This window comes from Silene latifolia, chromosome 7 (genome assembly GCF_048544455.1).
Source record: "Silene latifolia isolate original U9 population chromosome 7, ASM4854445v1, whole genome shotgun sequence".
Lineage (NCBI taxonomy): Eukaryota > Viridiplantae > Streptophyta > Magnoliopsida > Caryophyllales > Caryophyllaceae > Silene > Silene latifolia.
The window spans coordinates 68,751,269-68,766,545 of record NC_133532.1 but is presented as its reverse complement, the minus strand read 5'-3'; the positions used below and the strand labels follow the sequence as shown (position 1 = coordinate 68,766,545).

General features: G+C 35.9%; 1 protein-coding gene across 1 annotated transcript; it reads left to right on the top strand.

The window, feature by feature from the left end:
- The first annotated feature begins 6,807 nt into the window (after positions 1 to 6,807).
- On the top strand, positions 6,808 to 8,232 carry LOC141590202 (uncharacterized). Its single transcript, XM_074410808.1, has 2 exons — positions 6,808 to 7,261; positions 8,102 to 8,232. The coding sequence occupies exons 1-2, from the start codon at positions 6,808 to 6,810 to the stop codon at positions 8,230 to 8,232; spliced, it is 585 nt and encodes a 194-aa protein (XP_074266909.1).
- The last annotated feature ends 7,045 nt before the right edge of the window (positions 8,233 to 15,277 follow it).

Here is a 15,277-nt window from a genome sequence, read left to right as displayed (position 1 = left end):
AGCTTCATCTTCTCATGAATGCTTGAATAATTCTTCTATTATCTTGCAATACCTTGATCCGTGATTGAGGGCTTGGTCATGATATAAACGCATCATACTTCCATCACAATTCCTTAATGCTTGCGATTAGTAAGTCCAATCAAAAAGACTAAACAAAGAATTACGCGCAACGAGTATATAGAATATAAAGCACTCTTGACATCATCAAAACACAAACATATATATCTATATGGTTCAACAGGTAGGATCCTATTTTCTCTATTTATACTAAGTAGGCTAGGTCGAGTTCGAGTTAGATTAGGAAATAATATTATTAAATACAATTACTATTATTATTAATAATATTATTATTATGATTTGTATTATTAATGGTATTAATATTATTACTACTTATTAAAATCCACGAGCATACTACGCACGCGGCCCAATACAATGGCCCAACATCCAATCCCGACTCATCCATTATTATTTTATTATATTTCTCGTCTTATTTCGATTTATCAATTATAAATGTTATAACTAATCATTAAAATGCCCAACTCGTAATTATAAATACCATCAAAATACGTGGTATTACAGAATAAGCTGAGGATTCTCGTGTTCCTATTATTCTAGGATGATCATTCTTGCATACAGCAGGGGGGATTGTAGATTTTAGACATGGGAGTCTTACATTCAACATTGGAGATGATATTATCACTTTTGGTCTTAACAAAGCACCACGTCCTCCTGATTTAAAAGCTTCTTGTCATATGATTAATACTTATGATCCTACTTTTGATGATTCCTTTGCTTTATGTTTTGACAGGAATCCACCTGACGCCCCTGCTGTTGCGTCATATCCATGTAGCAATGAAGTTGATGAGATAGAAAAATTGATATATGGAGATGAACCTCCTCCTGAGATGATTTATAACTATGGCGAGAATGTTGAAATAGAAGCCGAGTTGGATGTTTTGGAAGCTGAGATTTTCAGAGAGGGGCCAGTCAAAGTTTTTGATGAAGCTCCTATGACGGATGAAATGCTCTATTTCCTACCAAGTGATGATGACTTGAAGAATGATGAACATTGCTCATATTTTACATTAGACATTAAGTTTGATGAGCAAGAACTTTATTCGTCATTTATTTTCTTTGCTTAGACTTTTTATTGTTGTTACTTATGCTTGTGTGTAGCACATGCGCTACTTTTTAATTTACTATTACGCGCTTTAAGTTGTATTGATTGTGATTTCTGTGCGCATTTGTTTTAAATGCAGAATTTATGCTCGCCATATGGTTCCTCGATCGAGTGTCATGAGGCTCGATCGAGTACCCAAGATTTTTGGGACAGAAACGTAGTCAGACGATGATAGGAATTGCACAGTTGATTATTTTCCCCTATTTTTGCAACTGGTTTGGGGGAATTCCTAAGCTCTTACCCGGTATTCTCTTCCCTTGTACCTTCTTTTATTGTATTATCTCTAGTTATTTCCCATTCCTTCTGTTAGGTGTGTCCTTTAGGTTGCTGGAAATTTTTGTGTGATTGCTATGCTGTAGGCGTCACAATGAGGACACTGTGACATTTAGGTTTGGGGGAGGAGTTTATTTATGTTGTGTGATTTATTTATTGTTGTGTGCATTTATATCAAAAATCCATAAAAATTAAAAAAATTCAAAATACAAAAACATGTTTTTCCTTTATATTAGGTCGAGTCTTGGGGAATTAAATAACAATGATGTTAAACTGCTTTGTCTAGGCAAGAGGGGCAATTCCGCGATCCTCCAGTGTTTCTAACACCATAGGGAGTCTATGACAAAAGCATTTAACGATTGAGGACAAAGGTACCCTAGCTTGACACAATTTGGAGGTGATTTTTGGTATCCTTCTAGGCTTAGTAGTTTGAAGAAATTGCATCTATGAAGGAGTGTGTACCCTTGAATTGCGTCCCTTGTAGATAATTTCCGCCACTTAGATGAGGAAAGTGGCTATTATTTTGTAGATGCATCCATTACTTGATTTTGTGTGCTTTAATGTTTGGATGTGTCGCCATTTTGGCAAGACCCACCTTGCCTTGCAAGAAGGCATCCTACCTCATGGTTGTCTTATTGTGAGTTGAAGGGGCGGAGTGAGACCCGCTAATTGTCTCATGTCGGCTATATTAGTAGGCTAGTTTAAATAAAGGTCTAGTTTTAGTCACCTCTTTACTCGGGACGAGTAAAGGTTCGGTTTGGGGATATTTGATGTGAACATTATTTGCGCACATCTAGTCCCCTAATTAAGCCTATTTTGCATACTATTATAACATTCCGTAGCATTTTATCCGTCAAATCCTTCCTATTTGCTTTCCTAGTGCATTTCATATGTTTTGTAGGAAAGAAGATAATTAGGCGGAATTTCCCGTCTTTCGTGCATATTTGGAAGCTTATTGACGATATTTGATGGACTAGTATGAAGAGGAGGCGGGAACTAAAGACTAATCCTACAAGAATAAGAAGAAAGTGAAGAGAAGGATTCTGAAGCAGAATCCGAGCAGCCAAAGAGGCAAGACGCCCGTCCAAGAAACATAATCCGAGCATCCAAGCCTCGAAGACGCTCGGATTCCTCTTCTACAATCCGAGCGGATTTGCAGAAAGACGCTCGTCCACCTCTACAAGAATCCGAGCAGATTCCCCTCCTGGACGAACGGATCGCGGCGTCCTCAGCTGAGATGCTCATCTCTCCGAAAAGACTAGCATTTCCCTGCTTAGAACTCAAAAATGTAATTACTAATTTAGCCTTAGTTAACCTAATGAAGCTCTACTATATATACCCCATTTCTAAATAATCAAAAAAAGAAGTTTTTAGAGTAGAGATCGCCTCCACATTAGAAATTCCTCTTAGATTAGATTAGGAATAGATTAGAATAGATTACTCTTTAATCTTTCCACAAATTACACATTAATCTTTCCTTAATTATTGTTCAAGTTTGTTACTTTTGGGTAATTTAAGATTATTGGGTTTATTGGGAGATTGACAACCTTCCATCAATCATCAAGTTCTTCTATTATTCTTTGCTTTATTATTTGGATCATCTCAAGTTTGGTATAAATCTTTTACCCTTTACTCTTTATTGTTTATTTCCTCATTCTCTTATCATGTTTTCACTTGTTGTAATGATTGACACCATTAATGGCATGTTCTCCATGATAATGAGTGAGTAGTCTCTTAGCTAGGATTAATGGGTAATTAGGGAACCCAACATGGGATTGATTAATGCTTAATCTAATATATTTTCATAATCAAATTGCTTGCTTGTTGTGATGTCAACTTTATGCACATGTTATGTTTGATGAAATGCTAAGCCTATGAATCCTTGCATTTACAACCATCTCTTATCTACTCAACTTGACTTGTAAGATATAAACCAACTCGAGTCTTGTTAGACCATGCATAGAAGTTGAATAGGAGGAAAGTAAGTCGACTTGTAGGTGTTGTACAATCTAATCGATTCGGCTCCGGGACCCAACTCTTCCTATGAACCGTAAGACATAAACCAACTCGGTTCCTCCACAACATTAATTGCGTGCAACTTTGTAAACATGTTTGTATGATCAACTCCTATGAATCCCCTATGAACCCATGACATCCTAGCACTTTTAACCATTTGTTTACACCCTTCCTTTTATTGCTTGTTTTACCTTATTGTTTGCATTAGTCTATACACAACTACAAACCCAAATCAATTGTGACACTAGCATAAATTGAGATAGATAGACTTAGAACCCAAAGCACACCGTCTCATGGATCGACCTCGACTTACCGCTAACTAGTTGTTTGTTGAGTATTATAAATGTGTTTGTTGGATGTGACCCGACGACATCACCCACATCACCTATATCTAATAGTGATGTTGTTAATGGCTCTACTATCGGTACACATTCTCCAAGACCCATCTTTCTTTGGCACAAGCAAGGCCGGGACGGCACAAGGACTAAGGCTCTCCCTCACAAAACCCATTGTTCATAAGTTCCCCAATTTGTTGTTGTAACTCTTGAGAAGCTTTTGGATCACTCCGATATGCAGCTTTGTTGGGAAGTGTAGCACCTGGGATGAAATCAATTTGATGTTAAATGCCCCTAAGGGGAGGCAAGCCACTTGGGAGCTCACTAGGAAACACATCTTCATATTCATTTAGGCGCTCTCGGATTTCTAATGGGAGGGTCATTTCATTTCCCCCAAACATGTCCTTGGCCACTAAGACATAGATATCATCTTCCCCTTTCAACTCTTGTAACATCTCGGCCTCATTGACTAACAAGACCTCTCTTGACGGTCAACCATGGAAGTTGGTGTTGTTGGTTTGATAGGTGGTGGTAATGGTGAAAGGATAATCTTTTTTTAGCCAAATTTGAAGGTGTAAGTGTTATCCCTCCCATGAAGTACCGAATCTCTATCAAACTCCCAAGGTCTACCAAGTAAGAGATGACAAGCATCCATGGGTAGAACATCATAAAGGGCCTCATTCACATAGTTTTTTCTAATGGAAAAGTGTACTAAACATTTTTTATCAACCCTCACATCGGCACCTTTGTTGAGCCATCTCAATTTGTAAGGACATGGGTGGTCTTGTGTGGGTAAGGAAAGCTTTTCAACAAGGGTACTAGATGCTATATTGGTACAAGTCCCTCCATTAATGATTAAATTACAAACCTTCCCCTTTATGGTGTACCTAAACCGAAATGTTTGTTGTCTTTGGTCCATTTCTAAGGGTTGGGGTTGTGTGTGCATCACTCTCCATGTTACTAAGTTAAGACCCACATTCGAATTTAAGCTATCATGAAGGTTAGGACTTTGTACCTGTAAGTTTTTGTTGAGGACTCTTGAATCTGAGTAAGGCTCTTGCATTCCATGAGCTTGCTCCTTTTGCCTACCACGGAGTGGTCTTCCTTCCTTTGTTGGTGTTGGAATGTTGGCCATGATGGCATACAGAGTATCCAACACACGATCACATTTCTCCGAGAGTTGGGTCACTTGGTTCCCAATACCGAGTAGTCTTTCCTCACTCATGGTTGTTTTTGTGTTTTTGGATGTGGTTAGTTAGTATGAACTCACTAGAAAGTTTTCTCCCAAGACTAACACAACAATGGAATTGTGTTAAACCTTGCTCTGATACCAATTTGAAGTAAAACACTCAAGACTTGGATTTTGGACAAATAAGACTCGATTTGGACAATGAAATGGACTTTTAATTGTGATTAAAATGGCTAATATTTGGACAGAAACTTTGGGGCTCATTTTTTAACACTCGGGTGGACTGTTTGAAACCACGACTCAACGCGATGGAATTGAGAATTTCAAGCATGATTAGAATTGAGTGACTTGGGATATGATTTAATCTAAGAACTAAGCCACTAAATTAAGCCTAAGAGGAAATTCCAAGCACTAAGCAAAGGAATCACCCAACTCTAAGCACTAAGCAATAGAAGGTTTTCCAGCACTAAGCAAAGAAGATTAGTAGAAAGCAAAGCTTCTAACTTGTGTTTATCATTCATCAAATCTGTTACATGAGGAAAGCTTTGTTTTTTATAGACCAAGCCAAGCAATCCTCACCATCCATTTATCCTAGCATCTAACGGTCCAAAAGACCCCTAAAATAACCGGTACAAAAGTGGCCCCTAGGCCTTACACAAAGTTCTTACACAAGTTGAAAATCAAATAGAAAAAACAAGAAGGTAAACTAATGGGACAATGCTTATTAATCAAGCTTGGAAGCTTCACATGGACCGGCCAAAAGAGTGTAAAAGAGCTAGAGCATGTAAGGAGGGGGCAAGAAGCTATCTTGGACAAATTGGGAAGCTTGAAAGCGATTCTTGTAGTTGACATTGCAAACCGTGTAGCCTTGGTCCACCCGGTTTTACTTCTCTTGTTTGAACATGATTCAAATCCCTTCAAGACAAAAGATCCTAGGCAAAAGTGCTCCAAACTCTTCATAGGAGGATCCTAGGCCAAAAAGTCCCATATGTTCTTAGACGAATTTTGTTTTGGACCTCAAATTATGTGATGGTCCAAAACCGGGTTCAAGGGGACTAGATGTGACTTGTTTTTCTTCACTAGTATAGCGAATTGAGACTTTCACCGACTGGGTTAGAATCAATATAGGCTGGGATAACTGAATCGAGATAATTTAATGATAGCGATTTCATGTTAAATTAGATCTGGGAATATTGAATCGACCGATCATATAACCTTAAACAACATAATTAGCTATACCAATAAGTTAGGACTCACCCCCGAATAACTACCTAGTGAACCTAAACCCTAGACTTCTTAATATTATTGTTATTCATCCTTTATTTACTTTGCAATTAGCTGTTAGAAATTAAATCAAACCCACCCTTAAAATTGGTTACTTAAAAGACAGACTTAAATATTAAAAAACTAGAATAATTACCTCGCCTCTCTGTGGATTCGACCCTTCTTACCGCTAGCTATTAGTTAGTAGTAATTTAGGTTTACTTTGATTAAGGCCAAACGACTGAAAATAACCTTATCAGTCTCTAAATGGGTAGAGGCAATTGCTACTCCCACTAATGATGCTCGAGTTGTGAACTACTTATTCAAGAATATTATATTTCCAATATTTGGAGTGCCAAGAGCGGTCATTAGTGATCGTGATACACACTTTGGTAAAAAAACAACTTGATGCGTTTCTAGAAAAGTATGGGGTTTCCTATAGAAAAGGCTTGGCTTACCATCCACAAACAAGTGGCCAAGTAGAGGTCTATAATCGTGAGATCAAGTCCATTCTTGAGAATGTTGTTTCCAAGTCGAGGAAGGATTGGAGCATGAAGCTTGATGATACCTTGTGGGACTACCGTACCGCATATATGACTCTTATTGGTACCTCACTATATAGTTTGGTCTATGGAAATGCTTCCCATCTTCCTGTTGAAATGGAACACAAGGCATATTGGGCGGTCAAGGAGCTAAACATGGATGTAAAGTTAAGTGGAGAGAAGTGGTTGTTGCAACTAAATGAGCTTGATGAATTCCACTTGCAAGCTTATGAGAGATCCTGTCTTTATAAGGAGAAGACGAAAAGATGGATTGACAAGAAGATCTTGAAGAAAGAATTTCAAATTGGTGATAAGGTGTTACTATTCAATTCCCGCTTCAAGCTATTTTCGGGAAAATTCCGATCAAGGAGGTCCGGTCCATTTACCGTCACTAATGTCAACAAGTTCGGTTCCGTTGAAGTGATGACCACCAATGGCGAAAAATTCAAAGCAAATGGCCATCGTTTGAAGGTCTACCATGAGAATATGATCGTCGGGGTTATAGAGGAAGTGACCGTGAATCCTCTACTTACGGAAGCTTAACCGACTCAAGCTTCTTACGTCGTGCGGGACGTTAAAGAACGCTTCTTGGGAGGCAACCCGATCTTTTATTTATTTTTGTTTTTAATTTCCGAACAATTTAATGTTTTCATAGAATTAGGAATAATTTCTAGACTAGACGGTGTTTTATTTTGTGATTTGTAGGTGAATAAAGAAGAGAATAAGGCTCTAACGGGATATGCACGCTTCCCCATAAAAGGAACCCCATTCGGGGTCGTAACTTTCAAAAACGGAGCAAGGAAAAGAAATACGCAGTAAAGGAGTGAAACTCGTGTAGGACTGGTCAACCCCGATCGGGGTGGGGTGTCCCCGATCAAGGACGCAATATTCCACTTTTTTTTCCTCAAAAACACGGGATGGTAGATTCTATCTTCATTTGCTAACATTTCGACGGTACTTCTTCATCCTTTCTCTCTCATTTTCTTCACTTTCTTCACCTTAAATCACACAGAAACACCATTTCCAACATCAAGATTCAAGGTTTTTTCATCATTCATCAACAACAAGTAAGTTTCTACCTCATTTCTCTTTGATTTCATCCATTTTAATCAATTTAATCCAATTTCTCAAACCCTAATTCAATTTGGGGGAAATTGATTTGTCACTTATTTATGCTAGAAATTGAATAAATTGTGTTCTATTAATGTTTATAGGATGAATTAGTTCACTAATTTGTTCTATTATGCTAGTTTGGATGAATTTTTGCTTGCTTTAAGATGAAATTTTTGTCTTAAAATTTCAGAAATGGCTCCTAAGAAAGCACCTACACAAGGTCCTACAAAGAGGGGGAGAGGTGAAGCGGAGGCATCCTATGTTGCGGAGGATGTCGAGATGCAAGAAACACCAACTTGGCATGATCCAACTTATCCTTAAGTTATCTTTTCTAGTAAAAAGCAATGGGAACTTGGGTTATTTTGAGAGGTAAAGGTATGAAGGCCACTAAATTTATTAATCATTATTCTTTGAAGCATATTGGAATTGAAAAACGAGTTAAGGCTTTGTTTAACAATCTTGACATGAAGCATGCTTATACTATGAATTACAAAACCTTCCCTGAATTCACCCTTGAGTTCTTGAGTTCATTTGAATTTCACAAGTCTAAAAAGAAGGATTTTATTTATGGTGTAAGTTTCCGATTTTTAATCATGATTATAGGATGTTTCTTGGTGAATTTGCTGAAAATTTTCAATTGAAACATGAGAATTTGCATATTGAGTCTCCCGGGTCTTATAACCCCAAAATTACATGGCAAGCCATTTCACATTTCCCCTTTGTTGATTGGGATCATGTTCCGCATCAATTCACTCATTATCCCGAAATGCGTATTTGGCAAAGATTTATGGGATGGACTTTTTTGGGTAGAAATGAGCTTCACTCGGTGAGGAAATTGGAGGTTGAAATTTTAGGTGCATTTCTTAATATTAACGGTGATAAAAAATGGAAATTAATATCCCTTACCACTTTGCAACTCACTTGACCAAACAATGGCACAAAAACAATAGTTCTATTGTCATGGGTGGATTAGTGACAAAAATTGCATATAAGTTATGCCGATTAAACCAAGAAACCACACACTTGAAACCTTTGCTTTCCTCAAGGGAAGCGGGTGATGGACTTGATTATACATATTTTCTATCTTTGAATTGGTTTAGAAACTCTCATCCGCATATGATTTGGAAAATTGGAAAAAATGACTCAATTAGTCTACCGGATGAGGTTTCAACTAAAAGCACTAGTCCACACCAAAACCCGTAGAGCGGGTGCCCCCTTTGAACCCGTGACCTACCATTTGCCTTTAAGACAAGCGACACCCTCTACTATTGAGCGGCGTGAGAGAGGTCAATCCTCTCAAGCTCGCCATTCTACCTCTAGCGTTGACATGATGGATATGATGCGAGACCTTAGCCTTAATGCGGCCGACATTCGTGATGACCAAAGATTTGCCTTATACCCCATTTATGATAGCTTTGCTAGGCAAGGGGTTATCCGACCAAAGGATCACACCTATCATTCTACAATTATCCCCCGGGTGGGTTCCCTTCTTCTTCTGGTTATAATGCAGGTACTTATGCTCCCGGTCCGGATTATTGTGGTTCGGATTATGGAGTCGAGGCCTTTACTGGTGGGTATGGAGGATATGGTGGTTATGGAGGTTATGGTAGCTATGGATGAGGTCTTGGTAGCGGAAGTAATATTGGTGTGTATGTGACTCCTTTCCAAAGTGATGAACCCAGTGGTAGTGGTCAACATGATGGTGCGTCGGGATCTGGTGGAGGTCAAGCTCCAAAAGGTAGGAAGGGCTTCAATTTGGCCCTTTTCTTGAATTGATGATGATTGGAAGAGTTCCCCGTACATACTAGCTTGGGGGTGGCTAGCTAGTCTAGTAAGTGTACTTTCCTTTGCATTTTAGTTAAATTTCCCGCAACCCATTAGATATAACCTCTTGTCCATTGTTGTCAGAATCGCGATTCGATCCAACGATTCTACGATTTTACGATCCAAAAATGCTTGACCGATCCTGGATCCTACGATTCTATCCTAGTTGTAGAATCTTACGATCCTATTAATTCGAAAATTTCTAGAGATGGGATCATAATACGATCCTACGATTTTACGATCCTATGATCCGATTCCATAATAAAAAAATTAATATATATTTTTATATAATGACACCATAAAACCCAAATTTCGTGTAAGTTGTTCATACAATGATACTAAAATCATTAATTACCAATATTTTATGAATAAATATGAATAAATAAGTGTTTTGATTTTCAATTATGCGTTTTTACCAAATAAAAAATTATATTTAGTGAGTTTGTAGAATCTTGCGATTCTACGATCCGATTCTACCGATTCGATCCTACCCTCCCCATCGATCCAAAGTAGAATCCCGATCCTGACAACATTGCTCTTGTCTTACTTGTTTATGTGCTTTGAGGCATTTTCACGGTTTCGTTGGATGCTTTATATGTTGGCACATTGAGGACAATGTTGTGTTGAGACTGGGGGGGGGATTGCATTTGCATTTTAGTGTAGCTTGCATTGTAGAAAATTTGAAAACTTTGAGAAAATTGTGTTGCTTTTTGCTTCTTATGCTTCATTTAGCCTAGTTTTGTCATGAAAAATGTGTTTATGCCCTCTTGCTTATTCTAACGATAGCTTATTAGCTGATGATTCATTCTTATTTGATGGGATTATTGCTCCGTGGAGATTGTTGGAAAATGTGTCCTCAACAATAGTGCGATCACATGATTTAAATATCATAATTAAATCTCTTACTAAGAATACGTGAGGGATGATTCTTTATATAGTCGACTGACCGTTATTAATCGGTAATGATTGCCTAACTAGAGTTTGACATTACTGTCATGTGACGGTGGTGGTCAGTTGATCCCTTTAGGTCACACCTATAGGATGAAGCCCAAAAAGATATTTAATTAATTGTATGCGATACAGATTAATTAATTCCTTAATTATGGGAGTGCAATTTTAGGTCTTATTGTAATGTGATTAAATAAGATTTAATTTAGTAATTATGTGTTAAATTACTAAATTAGTTGAGGTATTTTATAAGTTTTGAGGTAGAGGTAATTAGTTATTTAAAGTTACAAGAAGTTGTAATTTTAACTAGCTAGTAATTATAAGACCCATTATATGTTGATATAATGGTAGTATACAACTCATATAATGGAGTATATATTATATTATTAGTTGTGATGTTTAAGTGTTAAATGATTACATTAATAATTAATTATGTAAGATATTTTAACATATGACTTATAAGCATTTGTGGGACAAATGACAAAAGGTAAAAATGGACCAAAATGGCTTCATTATTTCGCTCATATGGAAGAGCAAAAGATGCTCTTTTGTTTTTTGTTGGTTTTGATTAAAGGGTGATTGTGACACAACATACAAGCTTTAATCATACCTATGTCTTACACTACTCTACCTAGGCTATGAAAAAGAGTAAAAACAAAATCAAAAATATTCCCCCACTATGGAAGCTCTTTAAAATGAGCATTTGTTGCTCTTTTTTTTTCTTCTAGTTTTGCTTGTTTTTCCTCTAAATATCCCTCACATGCAAATTGCTAAAAACTCTCACAAATACTAATACACTCAATCTATTACTAGAAGTATTAATACTACAAATATTAGTATTATTAAGGTTATAATTCTACTACATATTTAGTTAATATTAGTAGGAATTTTTGGGATTAATCTTGGGTGCAACTTATTGGAGTGTCTTCTATACGTGGAGTCTTAGGAGGATCATCCATCATATTTAGCTCAAGAACAAGTGAAGGAATGTGACCTTACTTGTGCCCATATTTTCGAACCATCTATCAATGTGAGAAACATTGTTTTTTTTCTTATAAATCTTTCATTTTGTTATGCATGCACTAGATCTAAAGAACATGTAATTAACAAGTTAATTAGTTTACTATTAGAGGAGTCTAATAATAGGTATATGAACCTAACAAGTGTTATCAGAGCATAAGGATGTTGCATGCATAATTGGTTATTGTTTTTCCGAGTTAAAAGGTTAACATATAAAACTAAAAATTTGTGATTTATAAGTATAAGCCACGAAATCACCATGCATGTTATATATTCTGGTCCTAAAATGTATTTAGGTCATTTTTATGATTTATGGAAATTTATTGCTCATTTTAAAGATTTTTAGTCATTTTATTACATTTTTATGACTAAAATGGGAATCAAAATGCTACAAATAGTTAAACTAAGTTTCTGAACTTGGAAATTTTATATGACCTCACATGCATATTTTATGAGTTGTGTGTAAAAACTCGTATTAATTTGATTAATATTGCATGATTTATGATTTTTATGAGATAAAAATGGATTAAAAGAGGTAAAATGATTAAAAATAGTTAAATTTCGAATTAAGCCATAATTTTTTTAATATGATGTCACATGCATAATTTAAAGAGTGTATGTAAATTTTGAGATTAAAATATCTCTTTTAGCATGATTTATGGATTTTTAGAGTCAAAATGGCATAAATAATGACTATTTTAGCATAAATAGTTAAAAAGTATTGCATGGCTTAAGAAAATTATTTTAAGTTGCATTAATATCCCACTAATCAGATCTAAGGTTGTAAAAATTATTGGAATAATAGATACTTTAAATATTTTATGATATCAAACCGATAAAATGCAACTATATTTTCTCAAAATTAATTCAAAAATTTTAACCATGATTTTTGACATTATGAGTGTCATGGAATTATTCCAGAATGTTCAAAAATTTAAATTCAGATTTTGAAATTTTTATAATTTAATTTGGATTTATTTCATAAATATAATGATTTTAAGGTCAAAAATGAGCATAAAATTAAATCAAGTTGAATTATTGTCAAAAATTTAGTGATGACTAATTTTTGAGTTCTAAAAGGTGTTAGGATAATTAACTTGAGCTTAGATATGATTTAAGTTTTAATTAGTGATTTTAAAAGGTTATTATCACGCATTTCCATAAAACCGGGTTATATTTACGACATAAGTTAAATAGGGCGATTTGGGACATGATTTGGCATGATAGGTACATATTATAATGCTGCATATTTCAATTGTTGAATGTCTTTTATTTATATAATTTTGAATTATGTAATTTTATCTTAGTATGGCCTTAGTTTTAATCAATATTACCCGTAATGAAAGGGAGATTGATTCGGTTGTAATTTAATGTGATCTCGTATCACTTTTATTTTTATTAGTTTTTCCATTTTACAAATGTATAATAGGAATAGCTTTGTATTTTATTATTATTTGTAATTATGGAGCATCTTCAAAGTCGGTGCCATTCGGAAAGGTGATCCGACGAAGACGGTTTCTTGGGAAGTGTGCCAATTGAAGATTTAAGGGACCAAAGGAGTTGGTTTCCGAATATGTAATATAATATTTGATTTTCTGTTTTAGGAAAGCGATACTAGGAATTTTATTTATTGCTTTGCATTTCTTTTAATATGTTGCATGCATTGTCAAATTGCCATAACAACACATGCATATCATATCGAGTCATCGACCGTGTCAATTATAATTATCGTAGTTCACCACTTTAGTTCACTTAAAACGTGATAGATAATAAATTGACAAGACCTCTCACATATAATAATTGAGATATAGTCTTACCAAATAGTAGAAACCCATGAAGTACCAATTTCATAAGGGAGTTAATCCGGCTTCACCGTAATACAAACCTTGTTACATTGGCGAAGTGGGGTAGTAAAATGTTATTACATCGAAATTTGGATTGAGCTCAACGGAAGTATTCGTGACCGTAGGCGCATGTGTTCCGGGCTAAAGATGAAAATTAGAGTAATTTTTATCGACCGAGAGTTCTAAAAGTAGAATCGATTAAAGAGTTAATCCACCGAGTTATGTTAATAAGGGATGAATCGGCTCACCGTACCCGTATTATTATGAATTTGGATCTCGGAATCATTTATATTAGTTGGGTAGAGGTCACTATATAAATGTTAAAACTTGTTTAAAAATGTTTACAAGTTTAATTAAAATGACAAATGTTAATATTTCCTTTACCTCCAAATTTGTAGTTGATTTATATCACAATGGATCCATCATAAGCAACAACACCAATTACCATTGAGTCATGTCACAACTTATTTGACGAAATTTGCTCCAATCACCAACTCGATACTACTAGAGAGCTTCATTTTGGGATCAGTTCCGATGGAAATCTCAATTTCATCACTTCCTCCATACCTCCTACTATAACTAGGCCTTATGTGAATGCGTCTCAGGTAGACAATGTCACTAAGTCTATGAGGTCCCTATCTTTGGAAGAGAAGGATGCCAAAGTAAGTGGGAGTTCTAGCAAGCAAGATCTTGCTACAAAAGAGAAATGGTTCAAGAGGAAAGGGAAGAAAAGGGAGAAAATTCAACAATGGTAACAAAAGGACTAGTGGGACTAGTAGAGGAGCCAAAGTTGATGATGAATGCCATTATTGTCATGGCATGGGACATTGGATGAGAAATTGCCCCATATATTTGGGAAATATAAGTGATGGACTTGTCATTCCACTTGGTAAAATTCCTACTGAGATTTATGTTATTGATGTAAATTTCACTTCCACCACAACATGGGTACTAGATACTGATTGTGGTTCTCACCTTTGTAATCATTTACAGGGGCTAAGAAACGTGGACAGGCTGAATAAAGGCGATGTTGATCTCCGACTTGGGAATGGAGCTAGGGTAGCGGCCACGTCCAAGGGTACTTATGTACTTGTTCTAGCAAATGGATTTAAATTGTATTTGCATAATTGTTTTTATGTACCTACTCTATCTAAGAACATTATTTCAGTTGCTATGTTAGACATAGATGGCTTTAATTTTGCCATCAAGAACAATTGTTGTACTATTTCTAGAAATGACTTGGTCATAGGCCGAGGTTCATCTATTAATGGTATTTATGTTCTAGAAACATCAAATCCAAAGAATGACATCTATAATATACAAACCAAGAAACTCAAATCAAGTGATCCAAATGAGTCGTACATTTGGCATTGTCGATTGGGTCATATCAATGAGAATCGCATTAAGAGATTAGTTTCTACTAACGTGATCAAACCATTTGATTTCCAATCTTATGGTATATGCGAATCATGCCTCCTAGGCAAAATGACTCGTAGTCCTTTTAATGGTAAAGGGACACGAGCTAGTGAACTTTTGGGCCTTATACATACCGATGTGTGTGGACCAATGAGTGTCACCGCTAGGGGTAATTATGATTACTTCATTACCTTCACCGATGATTTAAGTAGATATGGGTATATCTACTTAATGAAATATAAGAGTGAAGCTTTTGAGAAATTTAAACAATTTCAGAATGAAGTTGAGAACCAATTGAACAAAAGGATAAAGAC